This window comes from Oreochromis aureus, linkage group 10 (genome assembly GCF_013358895.1).
Source record: "Oreochromis aureus strain Israel breed Guangdong linkage group 10, ZZ_aureus, whole genome shotgun sequence".
Taxonomy (NCBI): Eukaryota; Metazoa; Chordata; class Actinopteri; order Cichliformes; family Cichlidae; genus Oreochromis; species Oreochromis aureus.
The window spans coordinates 14,070,213-14,085,296 of record NC_052951.1 but is presented as its reverse complement, the minus strand read 5'-3'; the positions used below and the strand labels follow the sequence as shown (position 1 = coordinate 14,085,296).

Genomic DNA, 15,084 nt, shown 5'->3' with positions numbered 1-15,084 from the left:
GACAGGCTCAGAAAAGTCAAAAATAGTGAGATATCTTGCAGAGGGATGCAGCAGTCTTAAAATTGCAAAGCTTCTGAAGCGTGATCATCGAACAATCGAGCGTTTCATTCAAAATAGTCAACAGGGTCGCAAGAAGCGTGTGGAAAAACCAAGGCGCAAAATAACTGCCCATGAACTGAGAAAAGTCAAGCGTGCAGCTGCCAAGATGCCACTTGCCACCAGTTTGGCCATATTTCAGAGCTGCAACATCACTGGAGTGCCCAAAAGCACAAGGTGTGCAATACTCAGAGACATGGCCAAGGTAAGAAAGGCTGAAAGACGACCACCACTGAACAAGACACACAAGCTGAAACGTCAAGACTGGGCCAAGAAATATCTCAAGACTGATTTTTCTAAGGTTTTATGGACTGATGAAATGAGAGTGAGTCTTGATGTGCCAGATGGATGGGCCCGTGGCTGGATTGGTAAAGGGCAGAGAGCTCCAGTCCGACTCAGACGCCAGCATGGTGGAGGTGGAGTACTGGTTTGGGCTGGTATCATCAAAGATGAGCTTGTGGGGCCTTTTTCGGGTTGAGGATGGAGTCAAGCTCAACTCCCAGTCCTACTGCCAGTTTCTGGAAGACACCTTCTTCAAGCAGTGGTACAGGAAGAAGTCTGCATCCTTCAAGAAAAACATGATTTTCATGCAGGACAATGCTCCATCACACGCGCGTCCAAGTACTCCACAGCGTGGCTGGCAAGAAAGGGTATAAAAGAAGAAAAACTAATGACATGGCCTCCTTGTTCACCTGATCTGAACCCCATTGAGAACCTGTGGTCCATCATCAAATGTGAGATTTACAAGGAGGGAAAACAGTACACCTCTCTGAACAGTGTCTGGGAGGCTGTGGTTGCTGCTGCACGCAATGTTGATGGTGAACAGATCAAAACACTGACAGAATCCATGGATGGCAGGCTTTTGAGTGTCCTTGCAAAGAAAGGTGGCTATATTGGTCGCTGATTTGTTTTTGTTTAGTTTTTGAATGTCAGAAATGTATATTTGTGAATGTGGAGATGTTATATTGGTTTCACTGGTAAAAATAAATAATTGAAATGGGTATATATTTGTTTTTGTTAAGTTGCCTAATAATTATGCACAGTAATAGTCACCTGCACACACAGATATCCCCTAAAATAGCTAAAACTAAAAACAAACTAAAAACTACTTCCAAAAACATTCAGCTTTGATATTAATGAGTTTTTTGGGTTCATTGAGAACATGGTTGTTGTTCAATAATAAAATTATTCCTCAAAAATACAACTTGCCTAATAATTCTGCACTCCCTGTATACAGGAGGATGGGGCTGTTGCTAAATGATAGTTCTTTATTATTTCTTTACGGATTAAAATCTTATTTTCAAAAAGCTTCAGCATTTGAATTAAAGTTGTTTGTACTATTATACATTTTAAATGCATTAGAGCTCTGTAAGGTATGTATAATATAAACAATGCAGCTAAAGTTAATGTAATTCAGTTTTGTCAGTCAAACATAGATAAAAGAAGTAACGCTGCTCTTTATACACATATTTAACAGCTTAAATATCATTAATAGTTTTTTGTGTGGTGTCGTCCAAGTCTGTGAAAAACCATTAACGCAGCTGCCGTTGCTAGGCTGCGTCTACTATTCCTTGCCACCCTCCCGTCACAGTTTCAAAGTTACGGTTTTGTCGACTCTAACAAAACCAGCTTCTCACAAATGAACTTCCATCAAGGTTTGCCGCTGGAGGGAGAGGGTTCATTTGGACGGGATTACAAAAGGAAACCACCAGGAAGTGACAGTGTCAAAGTAAGTAATCAGTAATTATTATTATTTTAGTTTTTTATTTGTTAAGGCTTGAATGGTGAAATCAGCGGAGGGCCTTAAACCTGTTCTGTGTGGACTGACAGAAAAATAAGGATGAAAGGGAAAATGGTGCGATGGCAGCAGCAATGTCCCCTAGAGCAGCGGTCCCCAACCCCCGGGCCTCGGACCGGTACCGGTCCGTGAGTCGTTTGGTACCGGGCCGCGAGAGTTGAGGCTCAGGTGTGAAATGTATGGTTTTCAGGGTTTTTATCGGTTTTCAGCGTTATTTTGTTATCGTTTTTATCGTTAACTCGGTTTTCCTGGGTCTTTTCACGTGTGTTATGAATAAATCTTCTTTTTTTCGGTACCGGCACTAGTTTTATTTTGTTGTATTTATCCGCGACACCTTAAAGGCCGGTCCGTGAAAATATTGTCGGGCATAAACCGGTCCGTGGCGCAAAAAAGGTTGGGGACCGCTGCCCTAGAGTGCACAACCCCAAGCCCTCCCGTGGCGATGTTTCTGTTACCTCGGGTCAGCTGGATATGATGGCTACTAATGGAAGCCTCGGACCGAAGATTCAAGCTAGGTCGACATCAAAGCACAGGTCTAAAGAGATCGGGCCGCGACTTGTGCAGAGATGCAGTAAGAAAAGCCAGGCCACACTGCGGCTGCAGGTCAGAGACAGCTGCCTTTTCCACGCATTAGAAAATATTTATACTGTATATTCTCTTTCAGTAGAGCATCTCCTTTGGTAATTAAAAAAAAAACTTGCTCTGTTAAATTAATATATACCTGACACTCAATCATTTCTTGGTCTTTCAGGATGTAAACAACAAGGAATATTGGGAGAATCTGGCCCAACTATCAGATCCCAGCAGACAAAAGAGAGAGATATTAGATTACAGTGTCATTATACCTCAGATTAAATCCAAGATCCAGGCATTTAAAGCTCAGGTAATTTGTTTCAGCCTTTCACTTGGTGTGAATTTCTCCTTCTTCAAAACAGTTTTGTATCTACTCCTTTTTTTTTTCTTGTCTTGGACAGCTAAAAGGGGGCGTGGTAAAAGAAGTTCAGCAGATTCAGCAACCAATGAGGGTCCTACATAATCTGCTAGTGATTGCTGAGGTTGAGAAGTTGAATCATGTTGGCCTTGAACTTGGACTACCCCGTGTCCTCTTTGGCCTGATCCAGGATACTGTAGACAGCTCAGATTTCATTAAGGTTGCTACTTTGCATTGAAACAGTGTTTCACAATTAACTGATCCTGCAACAATGTTTCTCACTTCTACTTTGGCACCAGCAGAGTATCCCCGTCCTTCAAGAAATGATCACAGTGGTCCTGATCTACTGGGAGAAGAACTGTGCCTGGGTGGAACAAGAACAAAGGTTAGAGTCTTTTTTTGTTCCTCGCTGAAGCTGATTTTGTTCATTTGTGAAATACTCAGTGCTTACACACGAGATTCCAACTATAGCAGCTCACCATCTGCTTCTCACTCTTTAGCCTGGAAGAGTTCACCAAGTCCTTCAAAACAATTCTTAGTCAACCAAGTCTCAGTCGTCTGGTCGTGAGTACCCACTGACATTATCCAACAGCGTCAGCCATGTTTAGCATGTTTTACATATAATATTCTGTGTCTGTAGCTTTTTGATATGCATTGAGCTGGTCTGTTGTGTGAAACACTTGATTATCTGTCTTTCAGCCTCTGGCTGCTTGTGTTTTGTCTCTCTTCACACAACACAATGTTGATGTCGAAGTTGATGTGGAGCATCTAATATCCTTGCTGAAAACTCTGGTCTTGGACCCATGTGAGGTACTGAGCTCATGTAAACCTGGCAGTAATATGAAAGCTTAAAGGGATCTGAAAATGTATGAACCATTTATTTTTCTACATTATCAGCCCCACATTTCTCCACCCTCTGGTTGGGGACTCTGTGATGGCCTGCTGTCTTTGTTCCTAGATGCACTTAATGAGGTCAGACTGCAGATGAAATTTGGATAAACATGTAAATGGGTGGATATTAGCAACATATCTGTACTAAATGTCTGTGCTTTCTTGTTTAAACAGCATGAGAATGGCCCTTTGCCCTCGGGTTTAAATCCAGCTTTCTTTCTGAATCTGTGGAAAAAGATCGGTGCTTCCCTAGAAGGTGCAACATCAGACTCTGACTTCTGTTCAGCAAATGGTAATTATACTCATCCTATGAAACCTACGGTGTCTGAAAACACTTCTAATGAGAAAATCAAACTTTACTTCTTTGTGTGTGTGTGTGTGTGTGTGTGTGTGTGTGTGTGTGTGTGTGTGTGTGTGTGTGTTACAGGGCTGTATTCCTTTCTCTCTGCTTTGCTGTTTACCTTCTGCAAGGATGCATATTTGTGCATTCCTCTGTTTTGTGATGTTGGATCAGAATGTGTGTACGCTCTCGGCCGCCTGTTGGGCACCGACTGGTTAGTGTTGAGATGTCTTAATTAAATTGCATTTTTATTTGTATTACAAGTCAGCTACAATGCCAGGAGCTAACAGTAGCATCTTTTATATCTTACAGTCTTCATTTGTTTGCCAAGGGCAATCCTGGGAGACCCAGGGTGGATCTGAATCACAACACTTTATCCACACTGAGCTGCCACTTGTTATGTTTTCCATTCGCCCTGGACCTGCCTCCACACACCATGTCCACGGTTCTCCAGTTGTATGACAGCTGTGGTATTGTTACAAGCCTCCTGCAGGTTAGGGCCTTATTTTGCTCCAATAAAGATCTCGCCAACAAACATAATTCTCTGATGCAACACATGATAACTCTTGCACTAGATTCACGTTGTTGTTTGTTGTTGCCTGTTTGATGTGTGGTGAGTTTTCTGTGTGATTTTGGGTTTTTTGTGCTTTTGCAGTTAATTGAAACCCTTCTTCTTCAGCTACTGGAGCTGCCTCTCTCCCTTCTGAGCCGCTTGCTCCTGTGTGATCCCCACCGCTCGATTGACCACCTCACAAAAGCAGCTTCTTGCTTTTTCTCGCCATCCTGGGATGACCAGCTCCCTGCCTCCAGCCATCAGAGTCCTCCAACCAGGACTGCCAGCTCTCTGCTCCTCGAACTTCTGCATCTGGAAATTCTGTGGGAAGCTGCTGTGGAGCTCCTCACTCTATTGTCTTGCATAGCCCGTTGTCCCTCCTGCCCCCTGCAACTTTATGTAGAAACCTCAGTGCTGCAGCATGCACTGACTCACTCCTATGAGCAGATCAGGGCTGCCACGTGTAGATTTTTAGGAAATTTGGATCCATTCAGGCCTCTAACACAATGTGCCCTCCAACCTGACATTTTCAAAGCCATGATAAACTGTCTTAATGATTCCTGCGTGCCTGTCCGGCAGGTGGCTTGCAGGGCGGTTGGGAACTGGTTAGGCTGTATTGCAGCTGGGCTGCATATGGACACACCCAGTGAGAAGGGGATATATAGAGAGAGTTGGTGCATAGAAAACCAACAAAATAAACAGAGATACTCAGATATTGAGGCAGCAAGTGATCTGGAAACAATAAGAGAGCAGAGAATAGAGGAGGAGGTGGAGAGGAGGTGGACACATGAAGCCAGGAGGACCGTGGCAATGCTGGTATCTCTAATCTGTGATCCTGATGCCCTCATACGTTGTCACTGCTGCGCTGCCCTGGGAAACCTGCTAAATGTTGATGGAGCCGTATCCTTGTTGCTGGAGGAAAATGTGCCCGGCTTACTTCTAAGAACTGCATGCACAGATTCCCATAGTGCAGTGAGAAAAGCTGCCATAGGATCTTTATACCTGTACAGCCAGCAGGATGCCATGCGTCAGGTAAGGAGCAGGTCACAGCAGGGCACATGCTCACATTACAATAAGACAATCTCTGTTTAGAGAATTTGGTGCTTTTGAAAAAGTTACATTTTACTTTTTAATTAGAAAATCAGAAAACAGTTCACACCTCCTGGTATTAAATTTAAAGCTGTGCTCTTACGCTCAGAGCTTGTTCTGTCCTTTAGATAAATTTGTTCACTGTTTAATCTTTCACAAGTCAGTAACACACTTTGAAACACACATTTATTGATTTATTTAGATTATTGCTTTTTTTTGTATTCATTTAAAGGTCCTGATGTCTCTTGATGCCAGTAAGAAGCTTGATCAGGCTTCACACCATGCTCCTCCACAGTGTGACTATCAGCGGCTCATTGGACAGCTGACTCCACCAGAAGAGTCAGCAGCTTAAAAACCTGCTCCCTGTTTAACTTTACAACAACATATTTGTCTGAAGCCATGTTAGAGAACGACAGTTTCCCCGTTTATGAATCAAAATAAAACTGTTTTTACTGTTTAACGTCTCAGTTCATGACAGCGAGCTGTTCTAAATGTATGAGAAAAGGAAACGATGTAACTTCTTAAAAATCACGGTAGGTTTTCTTTTTCATCGATAAAATTGTCATAACAGTAATTCAATCTGTATAAAAGTGGCGAATGAGGAGTTTAATTCATTTCTGAGTTATGAGTATTTCTACAGGCATTTCTACTGTCCATTTTTGAAAAGCTTTTCTTTAGGTGTAGTGAATGTTATTGATGGATTTTTAAGGTGACATTTTTCCATATGCAGATCAACATGTGAATTTAGAGGCTTTCGCATTTCAAAGCCCTTTAAGGTCTTCTAGAAGTCTGTGAATTTGGGCTAAATAAAGTAGAAAACAGCGAAGCTGAATTTCCGAGGATTGGACGTCGAAAGCGTTTTCATGCTTTTATGATAAATTTTGTATCGACTAAACCAGAAGTGATTGATACCCATGAAAGTTTTCAGTCCTCTCTGTGTAACTGTGTCTGTCAGCTGTCTGCTCGGCGGGGCTGGGTGAGAAAAGAAGGGCTTGTCAGGGTCCCTCAGGGACCTCAAACACTTGTAAGATGAACGCTACTAAAAGTTTTTTTACCTGTCTGGTGCAAAGAATAGCTGTGTACCAGTACGCGGGACGCTTGTCGTTGTTTTTGTTCGTCTTTTTTTTGCCAAGTGCAAAGGTTCTGCAGTGTCATGGCTGCGTTCATGGACACCTTGGGTCCTTTGTCCTCCTCGGATATAATCATGATCTTCACAACTGTAATGATGATGGAGTTGAGGCTGCTGGGGTGCTTATACAGCTTCACTGCCACTGCCATCAATGTCAAGAGACAGTACTATAATTAATCTGCGTGGAATTTTGCCATGGACTCGTCCACATCGACCAGCGCCTCCACATATCTGGGGATTGAGGCGAACCTTTTGGCTCTCCCCATCCTCCTCAGCATCATTTTGGTCACATTTCTGTGGTCTGCCAGTCACTTGTATTTCTCTAAAGACTGCACAGCCTTCCATTTTTTAAATGAAAGGCTTTTTCTCCTTAGAACAACCCTAAGAGTTTTAGTATTTTCTTAGTTTTGGTATTTGAATCCGCTTTTCATAAAGTTCTGGGGAAAATATTTCAGGAAAATCTTCTGAATCTACAGAATCTTGAAACATAAATATGTTAATATGTTAATATTACACAGTCAATTCTATTCAAGTATAAGTAGGAAACTAAATTGTTTTAGTGTCAAGTTTCAATGCATCCGTTTTCTAAATGTTAAAAATACAAAAAAGGCTACAGAATTTTAAGCATAGTTGACCGAATTAAAGTTTGACCTTGAAGAAGAGGTCAGAAGTCCAAAGTAACGTGGTATTTAGAATACATCATTCTTTACATGCCTGTATGTTGTCAACACAAACAGTAATAAGCAGCATCGCTTTCAATCCTATAAATGGCATTATTGTTACTTTGACCTTCAGATCAATCTATTGACCTTCAAGGAGAGGTCAGAGGTCAAATGTGGCATATTTTAAATCTGTATGTGGTATTTCTAAGTTATAAGGCTCTTTATCAGTTCTTGACCAATAAAGCTTGATTTTGAAGACATTGGTGGATGTAAGCCAAACTTTAATGGGCTGTTAACATTACCCCACTCCACACCTCGACAAAAATATATTAAAATCCATTCAAAACATTTCGAAATATCGTGTTTTCTAGATGAAAACTGACAGTGTGTGTGCGCGCCAGTGATACACGCAGTACGCCTGATGGGCTAATTAATTCCAGAAGATGGCAGCAATGTGAAAACAAGGATGTCAGCTACTGGAAAAACCGGAGTGAAGAAGAAGAAGAACAAGGAAGACTGCTCCAATCCTGCAGTAGGTCTGAGGCGCATTACTAGTGAGTGGCTACGTGCTGTCAAAGGGACGTAACAATGGAGTCTGTTTTCCACACTGATATGAAAAAGGAGCTTTTCTGTGTTCTGTGCACCGCTCTGCTCCTCCTCGCCACGGTCACATCTGCAGAGGAAAGCGCTCAGGTGAAAAACCCCCAGTGTCAAAGTTACGCGGGAGGACACGTCTATCCCGGAGAGGCTTTCCGTGTGCCCGTGTCCGACCATTCCCTCCACCTCAGCAAAGCCAAGAGTGAGTTTCTCTCATGCTTTCATCCAGAGGGTGCTGCTAGATTAGCATTTGCATATTTAAAGTGTGCACTGATTTAAAAAAAGAAGAAGAGGAAGTTTTACTGCTTTCTCCTTCCTGTCAAACTACGACTAGCAGCTTGTGCATGTTGATGCAGCAGGATGGTGCTGCACAGAGTACCCATGTTATGGTTTAATTTTGCAGTTATTGTTGAAATCCTCAGGTGATAGCTTTATTTAAAGTTTAAGCCTAACCTGAACTCTCATGGTTTTTGTAGGACACGTCATACTCTGAAAATCTTGGCTTGAGCACCTCTCTCCGCCCCTCTGACACATGACTGTGTGTGGCGCAGTGCCTACACTTTTTAATGCAGACCTGATAACATAAATAACACTACTTTTAAAATAATAAAAGGGGACCACTAAACTCATGTGATCATGTATGGGACATTTACTGTGAAGATGTCTGAGTCATTTTCATTACTGCAGGTTTTTCCTCTTCCATATGGAAACATGAGTTTGTAGACTTTACCGGGCATAGTGCGTAATTTTGCGCCTATTCCACAATTTGCATATTTATGACATGATGCAAATGTACTTTTTAAAAGGTTGGGGAAACCTGCAGTCAGCTGAGACTAAAGAAGTCACTTGGATGAGTGACGAAATGTTTCTCCTACTGAAAACACTAAAAACGTCCAGATGAACAGAATCAACCTTTTGGGGCTTATTCCACTGGTTAATTATAGTGCATTGCTAGTTGTAGCAGAGACTGTATAATATGTTCAGTACAGGGCAGGAAATCCAAAGGAAACAAAAATGAGTAACATAACACAGGAACCTTTACTGTGCAAAGAGCATATGAGTAAGCTCTACAATGATATTTTACAAATTTAAAGTGACTCTGGACAATGTAATACTGAGCAATCTGGGTAATCAGAATTATAAAGTGAAAAGGTAAAATGAGCTTCACGTATAAACTTTTCGGCTGAGCTTGTTTGTGCCTCAGATGAGCAGCCTTAGAGGTGTTTCTTTAATCTATACTGTCCTTTAATATTTTATACTGTGTCCCAACGTTTAACTTGGTTTTTCGTCCTGGTTTAGTTTCAAAGCCTGCACCCCACTGGGAAGGAACAGCTGTCATCAACGGTGAATTCAAGGAGCTGAAGCTGTCGGACTACAAAGGCAAATACCTCGTTTTTTTCTTCTATCCCCTGGACTTGTAAGTACCATCTGATGCACACGTTACATTATCACGTTGCACATTCTGCTGGGATTGCTGCACGGAAGTGTTCTCATGTGAAAGCATTTGTTTTGTTTTTTCTGCAGCACATTTGTCTGTCCCACTGAAATCATTGCATTCAGTGATCGTCTGCACGAGTTTCAAGCCATCAACACGGAGGTGGTCGCTTGCTCAGTGGATTCCCAGTTCACACACTTGGCCTGGTGAGATTGCCGTTTCCATCACAATTTAATGGCTGAAGATCAACTCTAATAAAAACAGATGATGTTGTATTATTTTGCTCTCCTACTTTAACCTTTTGTGTGTACTTTTGATAGACTTTAATTCATTTTATGATAATGAAGACTGATGTTTTTTGCTTTCTGTTTTTTACAGGATCAATACTCCCAGGAAGCAGGGGGGACTTGGAAAAATGAAAATCCCTCTGCTGTCTGACCTCACTCACCAGATTTCAAAAGACTATGGTGTCTACCTGGAGGACCAAGGACACACACTGAGGTGAAGTTATAGCCATCATCAAAGTTTTATATCTTAAGCAGCTTAAAGAAATATTACTTATTATGTAACATTGTTATGGCTCCTTGCTGTAGGTGAAAGGTTTTATTTGCAGCTGTAAAACTAATGGTTGTGATCAGTGTGTAAATGGTAGATGGAGTGATTCTTATATAGTGCTTTTCAACTGTACCTGAGCACTCAAAGCTCGTTATACAACATGCCTTATTCACCTTCATTTCTATACATAAGTGCTTTCTATCTAACTTTGACATATTCACAGTAGCTTGGGGTTAGTATCTTGCCCAAACATATTTGGTCTGCAGATTGGAACAATCAAGGATCAAACCACCAAACTTCCAATTAGTAGATGATCCGCTTTACCTCCTGAGCCAGACACACAAAAATTAAAAGAATCAACCTATAGTGCAGGAAGGTATAAATAGTTCTAGAACCACAAAGGGCATATATGAGGCGGGGTCCTGCTGCTGACATTTAGATAATTTACCCCCATGGAAACATTCACAGGAAGCAACGAGCAGCCCCTCATGCTCTATTCTAACTCATCCATGTTTTCCTCAGGGGTCTATTCATCATCGATGGCAAAGGTATCCTGAGGCAGATCACCATGAACGATCTTCCAGTGGGAAGATCTGTGGATGAAACTTTGCGGTTGGTCCAGGCCTTCCAGTACACAGACAAACATGGAGAAGGTAAAAAGATGGATTTTATTATTAGCAGCTGAAATGTCTGACTGTCTTTTGTTTAATGCAGAATACCTAGAAACTAACAGCTGGCTTTCAGCTGAGTCTTTGAGCTGTTTCTTCTTTAAATTCTGACTAGTTCTGTGTTATTGTTTTCACAGTGTGTCCAGCAGGATGGAAACCAGGCAGTGACACAGTAAGTATCACTGGGCCAGTGACTAATATGGATCCTTAGGCACTAACTGCTATCGTCTTCCAGCATATTAAAAAAAAAATCAGACAGGCAGACATGTATTTGTAAAAACTGATGAGCTTTCTCAGGCTGGTTTCTATAGAGAAGACTGTATATAAAGATGGATGTAGTTTCTGAGTCTGAAAAGTGAAAGCATGATGGAAGCGCTTTAAAATTGCATTGTTTCTGTTTAGCGGCCAGCAGGGGGCAGCACTAGTTGCAAAAAAGCATCTGACTGTGTAACAGGCTTAGAAAATGATCCTGCTGCTCACTTGAACGATGATCTCAGTCTGTAGTTTCAAGTCTTCTTAATGCATCGTGATTTGATTTTGTAAATTATGGTCCCATTTAGAGTAACATAGACCATATTATTGACAATTAGGTTACTATGAGATACATTGTCATTGTTTTTCCAAATCAGATCCACCACTTTTTTTTGTTATTCCTTCAAAAGAGGTTTAGCCTCGATGGTTGACCTTAAATTGGTACCCAGCAATTACACTGCAAAGATAAGAATTCACCTTTTGCTAATTTTTTCCATTGTTAAGTGGGAATTACACTATGACTAGTTTATTATCAGAAATCTACATTATGTGTCATACAGTTCTTCTTATATGAAATGTGCTGCACACTAATTTAATGATTTCTTTTCCACAGATCATTCCCGACCCTTCAGGCAAGCTGAAGTATTTCGATAAACTGAATTGATCTATTTGTTTTCCCAGTCTGTGAAATCCAACACTTACACTTTAAAATTTCCAATAAAATGTGTTTTCCTAAACTGCTGTGTGTCTGGTCTCTCAAACCATGACAATGTTGAAAGTGATGTTGAAAAACTAGTTCATGCGTTTATTACTTCTAGGCTGGACTATTGTAATTCGTTACTATCAGGATGTCCTAAAAACTCCCTGAAAACCCTTCCGCTGATCCAAAATTCTGCAGTGAGAGTACTGACAGGGACTAGAAACATTTGAACATATCCAGTGACTCCCAGATTCTGGAGACACAGAAGTGAAACTACTTGTTCCCTTTCTGCTGTCTGTGCTTTGAATTTGCTGCAATGTAAATATGTGATGAACAAACATTTTGCTGTATAAAACAGCCCCAGGCTGTCCAGCATGTGCAGTGAATAATGCAGGTAATGTCTTCAGCATTTACTTAGCACGCTGAAAATGCATTTAATCATTCTAAGTTAAAGCTGCAATATGCAAATTTCACTGTGACCTTTGGGCAGCATGGTGGCCCGTTGGCTGCACTGTTGCCTCACAGCAAGAAAGTCCTGAGTTCAAATTCAGTCTTTTTGTAGATGCACTTGTTTTTTAAATGCTTTTAAGGACTATTGCAGCAGGGCCCTGCTTGCTTGTGCTTTGCAAGAGAAACAAATGCATGCAAAAGTATCAGTGCCATTGTGATTTCAAGGGTAAGATTTGCTCTTGAATGAGTAAAACAAACTCAAATGTTGCATAAAATAAGTTTACTGAAGTTTGTTTATCAGCTGCTGGTTACTAACTTGATCACCTATAGATAAAGTTCATCCTCAACCACACCCCTCTTTTTTTTGAGCTGTTAAAAAACAGGTTATATAACCTGTTTTTAATCAACAAACTGTTTTTCTTTTTCCATCAATGCAAATAACTGCATCTGAATGCAAAGAAGCAGTAACTTTTAGCAAGAGAAGAACAACCGGCTCAATGTTAAAGGTTGATTTTGTGTTAAAAATAAAGATATTTTACATTCATTTTCAAATGTGGGTTATTCTTTACTCAGCATAACAGATGTGGTTGACATATATTTTTTTTTTTAGGTCTGGTTAATATTAACCTTTTAAACAACATTCAAATGTCGTCCAGTCAACACAAAGATAAGGAGCAGAAAGGGAAAAGAAACAGGATGTAACGGGCTGTTTGCCCATATATGGGTCACCTTTGTCTGGGATGTATAAAAGAGAAGCGTCTGAAGCTGCTCTGCCACTCTGCAACGCAGCCAATGCAGTTCTGTGTATGTTGGTTTCCCCATTTCATTGTCGGGGGGTAGACTCCTGAGGAGCGGATGAAGAAACAAATTTTGCTTTTGTTTACATTCAGAGGATTAGTGAGCAAAGGGAAAAGGGGTAAAAAGAGAAAATGGCCAATTTTATATTACGGACAGCTGAACCAAAGGATGTCTCAGATATCCTGCGACTCATAAAGGTAAACCATATGTGAATTGTTAATACTTCAAGCCTTTAACTGGGAGTGTGCTTAACTAACAGAAATATGACCAAATGATCTTGCCTTTTAGGAGCTTGCTAAATTTGAAGAGATGGAGGAGAAGGTGGTGCTGACAGAAAAAGGTGCTGTGATTTAGCTTCATGATGAAGTTTGCATTGATCTGGAGTTTGAGAAAGCTTAAAGGTTTAATAATGTTATGTTTTTTTGTTGTATGTTTTTTTGTTTTTTTCAGATCTGCTTGAAGATGGCTTTGGGGATCATCCATTCTACCACTGTTTGGTTGCTGAAGTCCCAAAAGAGAAGAGCTCAGAAGGTAAAAATGCGCCTCTTACAAAATATTCTCATATTTCTCAGGAACTATTAATGTTGTTCACGGGTCTGAGCCACTATTTAATCACCTGCTCTGTGTTTTCTTCAAGGGTACACTGTGGTTGGGTTTGCTATGTACTACTTCACATATGACCCATGGATTGGAAAGCTTCTGTACCTGGAAGATTTCTTCATCATGCAGGAGTTTCGTGGTATGTTTGATGACAAGTTTTATTGCAGTGCTAAAGGTTAATGACTAACAGAGGAGAGACAACTTCTTTCCTACTTTGCGGGACAATTTGTACTCATTGCTAAAGAACTGTCTTAATTGCCCCATGAACATGTAATCTTTCACCAGGTCTTGGCATTGGTTCAAAGGTCCTGAAGGTGCTGAGCGAGGTACTTTTAATGTTGCACACTTCAACATTTTTCTGGTGACAGAGTCATCTTTATTTCAGCTGCATTCACGCGTGCACTTTTCTTTTCTCCTTTTTCCTAGACGGCAGTGAAGACCCGCTGTAGCGCCATGCATTTCATAGTAGCAGAAAACAACACCAAGTCTATTGAGTTCTACAAGAGAAGAGGTGCAGCGGATCTGTCCTCTGAGGAGGGGTGGCGTCTTTTTGCCATTGAAAAGAAAAATCTGCTGAAAATGTCTGCCAAATAGAGTTTGCCACTCTTAAACTTGTGCTGATGTTTGGTGATAGCAGTGAACTTTGCTTTATGTGATCAGTGACTTGGAGCAGCCTCAATAAATGCATTTATCAATCAGCTGTTCCCTTCTGATCACAAACCATGTCTGGGACCTTTGAGGTCATTGCTAAATTTACACTGATCTTGGAAGTTTGGTGAACACTGAAATGTGATAATTACATGGTAATAATACTACATAGCTGGAAAGTTTGTGACACTTGAACAAGCATGCTAATAAATACATAAATAAATATAGATTTTATGTGTTTGGGATTTTCCATCACAACCTAGATATCATTCTGTGCCTCTTTGCTATGTTGCCTTTCCCAAGCTGACTAATATTATAGTGCTTTTTTTAAATTTTATCATATGCACATTGTAATTCAATCAGACCTTAGAATTATTATACGGCATTAAGAGTTTCTGGGATCATTTTACTCACTAAATGCTGAAATGTCACAATATAAGAGAAAAAAGGCCCTCTTACATATTGAGTAATTTTAACAAAGTGAAAGTGTAGCAGTGTGTATGCATAAAGATAAGTATGGAGAAGTTGTTACTATTACTGATTAACATTCTTTTCTGATAACCACTAAATTTCACATAAATGCAATTGGGTAACCACCAGTTCCTTCTAAACGGGAAATTTCTGCAATAAAAACACTATCAGTAGCTAAAACTGCAACATATTTAAAACTGATGGATACATTTCAGATATTTTCTGTCTAGTTCCTGGAAATTTCTAGCTGCACTTTAGTTTTATTTTCTCTTTAGATCACTTTTAATGGAGTTCAAAGGCTGTGCAGTTGACACACTATTTGGGAGAACCTAAAGTGCCCAGGTACAGTTGTGCTGCAGATGTGGGGGGGAAACAGCTGTGCTTGTAGGCTTAGCAAAACTGCAGAAGTGACAGGTTCATT

The 15,084-nt window shown here is 40.6% G+C and overlaps 3 protein-coding genes across 7 annotated transcripts; all 3 read left to right on the top strand.

Moving 5' to 3' along the window:
- Nucleotides 1–1,651: 1,651 nt before the first annotated feature.
- On the top strand, nt 1,652–6,155 carry LOC120442315 (serine/threonine-protein kinase 36-like). Of its 5 annotated transcripts, none has more exons than XM_039618679.1 (14): nt 1,652–1,825; nt 1,927–1,973; nt 2,302–2,497; nt 2,646–2,777; nt 2,869–3,045; nt 3,128–3,210; nt 3,326–3,389; nt 3,525–3,635; nt 3,723–3,797; nt 3,891–4,008; nt 4,144–4,270; nt 4,369–4,549; nt 4,712–5,641; nt 5,931–6,155. In XM_039618679.1, the coding sequence occupies exons 1-14, from the start codon at nt 1,736–1,738 to the stop codon at nt 6,048–6,050; spliced, it is 2,451 nt and encodes an 816-aa protein (XP_039474613.1). In that variant the 5' UTR covers nt 1,652–1,735; the 3' UTR covers nt 6,051–6,155. The 5 variants fall into 5 exon arrangements, with proteins under 5 accessions (XP_039474613.1, XP_039474612.1, XP_039474614.1 ...); XM_039618678.1 differs by having other exon boundaries at nt 3,125–3,210; XM_039618680.1 differs by having other exon boundaries at nt 3,119–3,210; nt 4,736–5,641.
- A 1,835-nt stretch (nt 6,156–7,990) lies between these two features.
- On the top strand, nt 7,991–11,733 carry prdx4 (peroxiredoxin 4). Its single transcript, XM_039618682.1, has 7 exons — nt 7,991–8,288; nt 9,386–9,503; nt 9,611–9,727; nt 9,900–10,022; nt 10,599–10,729; nt 10,882–10,916; nt 11,610–11,733. The coding sequence occupies exons 1-7, from the start codon at nt 8,078–8,080 to the stop codon at nt 11,658–11,660; spliced, it is 786 nt and encodes a 261-aa protein (XP_039474616.1). The 5' UTR covers nt 7,991–8,077; the 3' UTR covers nt 11,661–11,733.
- Nucleotides 11,734–12,908: 1,175 nt separating this feature from the next.
- LOC116336238 (diamine acetyltransferase 1-like) lies at nt 12,909–14,421 on the top strand. The gene is made up of 6 exons (XM_031760070.2): nt 12,909–13,141; nt 13,233–13,284; nt 13,395–13,475; nt 13,582–13,683; nt 13,830–13,870; nt 13,971–14,421. Exons 1-6 carry the CDS (start codon nt 13,076–13,078, stop codon nt 14,136–14,138), a joined length of 510 nt encoding a protein of 169 aa, XP_031615930.1. The 5' UTR covers nt 12,909–13,075; the 3' UTR covers nt 14,139–14,421.
- Nucleotides 14,422–15,084: the final 663 nt, after the last annotated feature.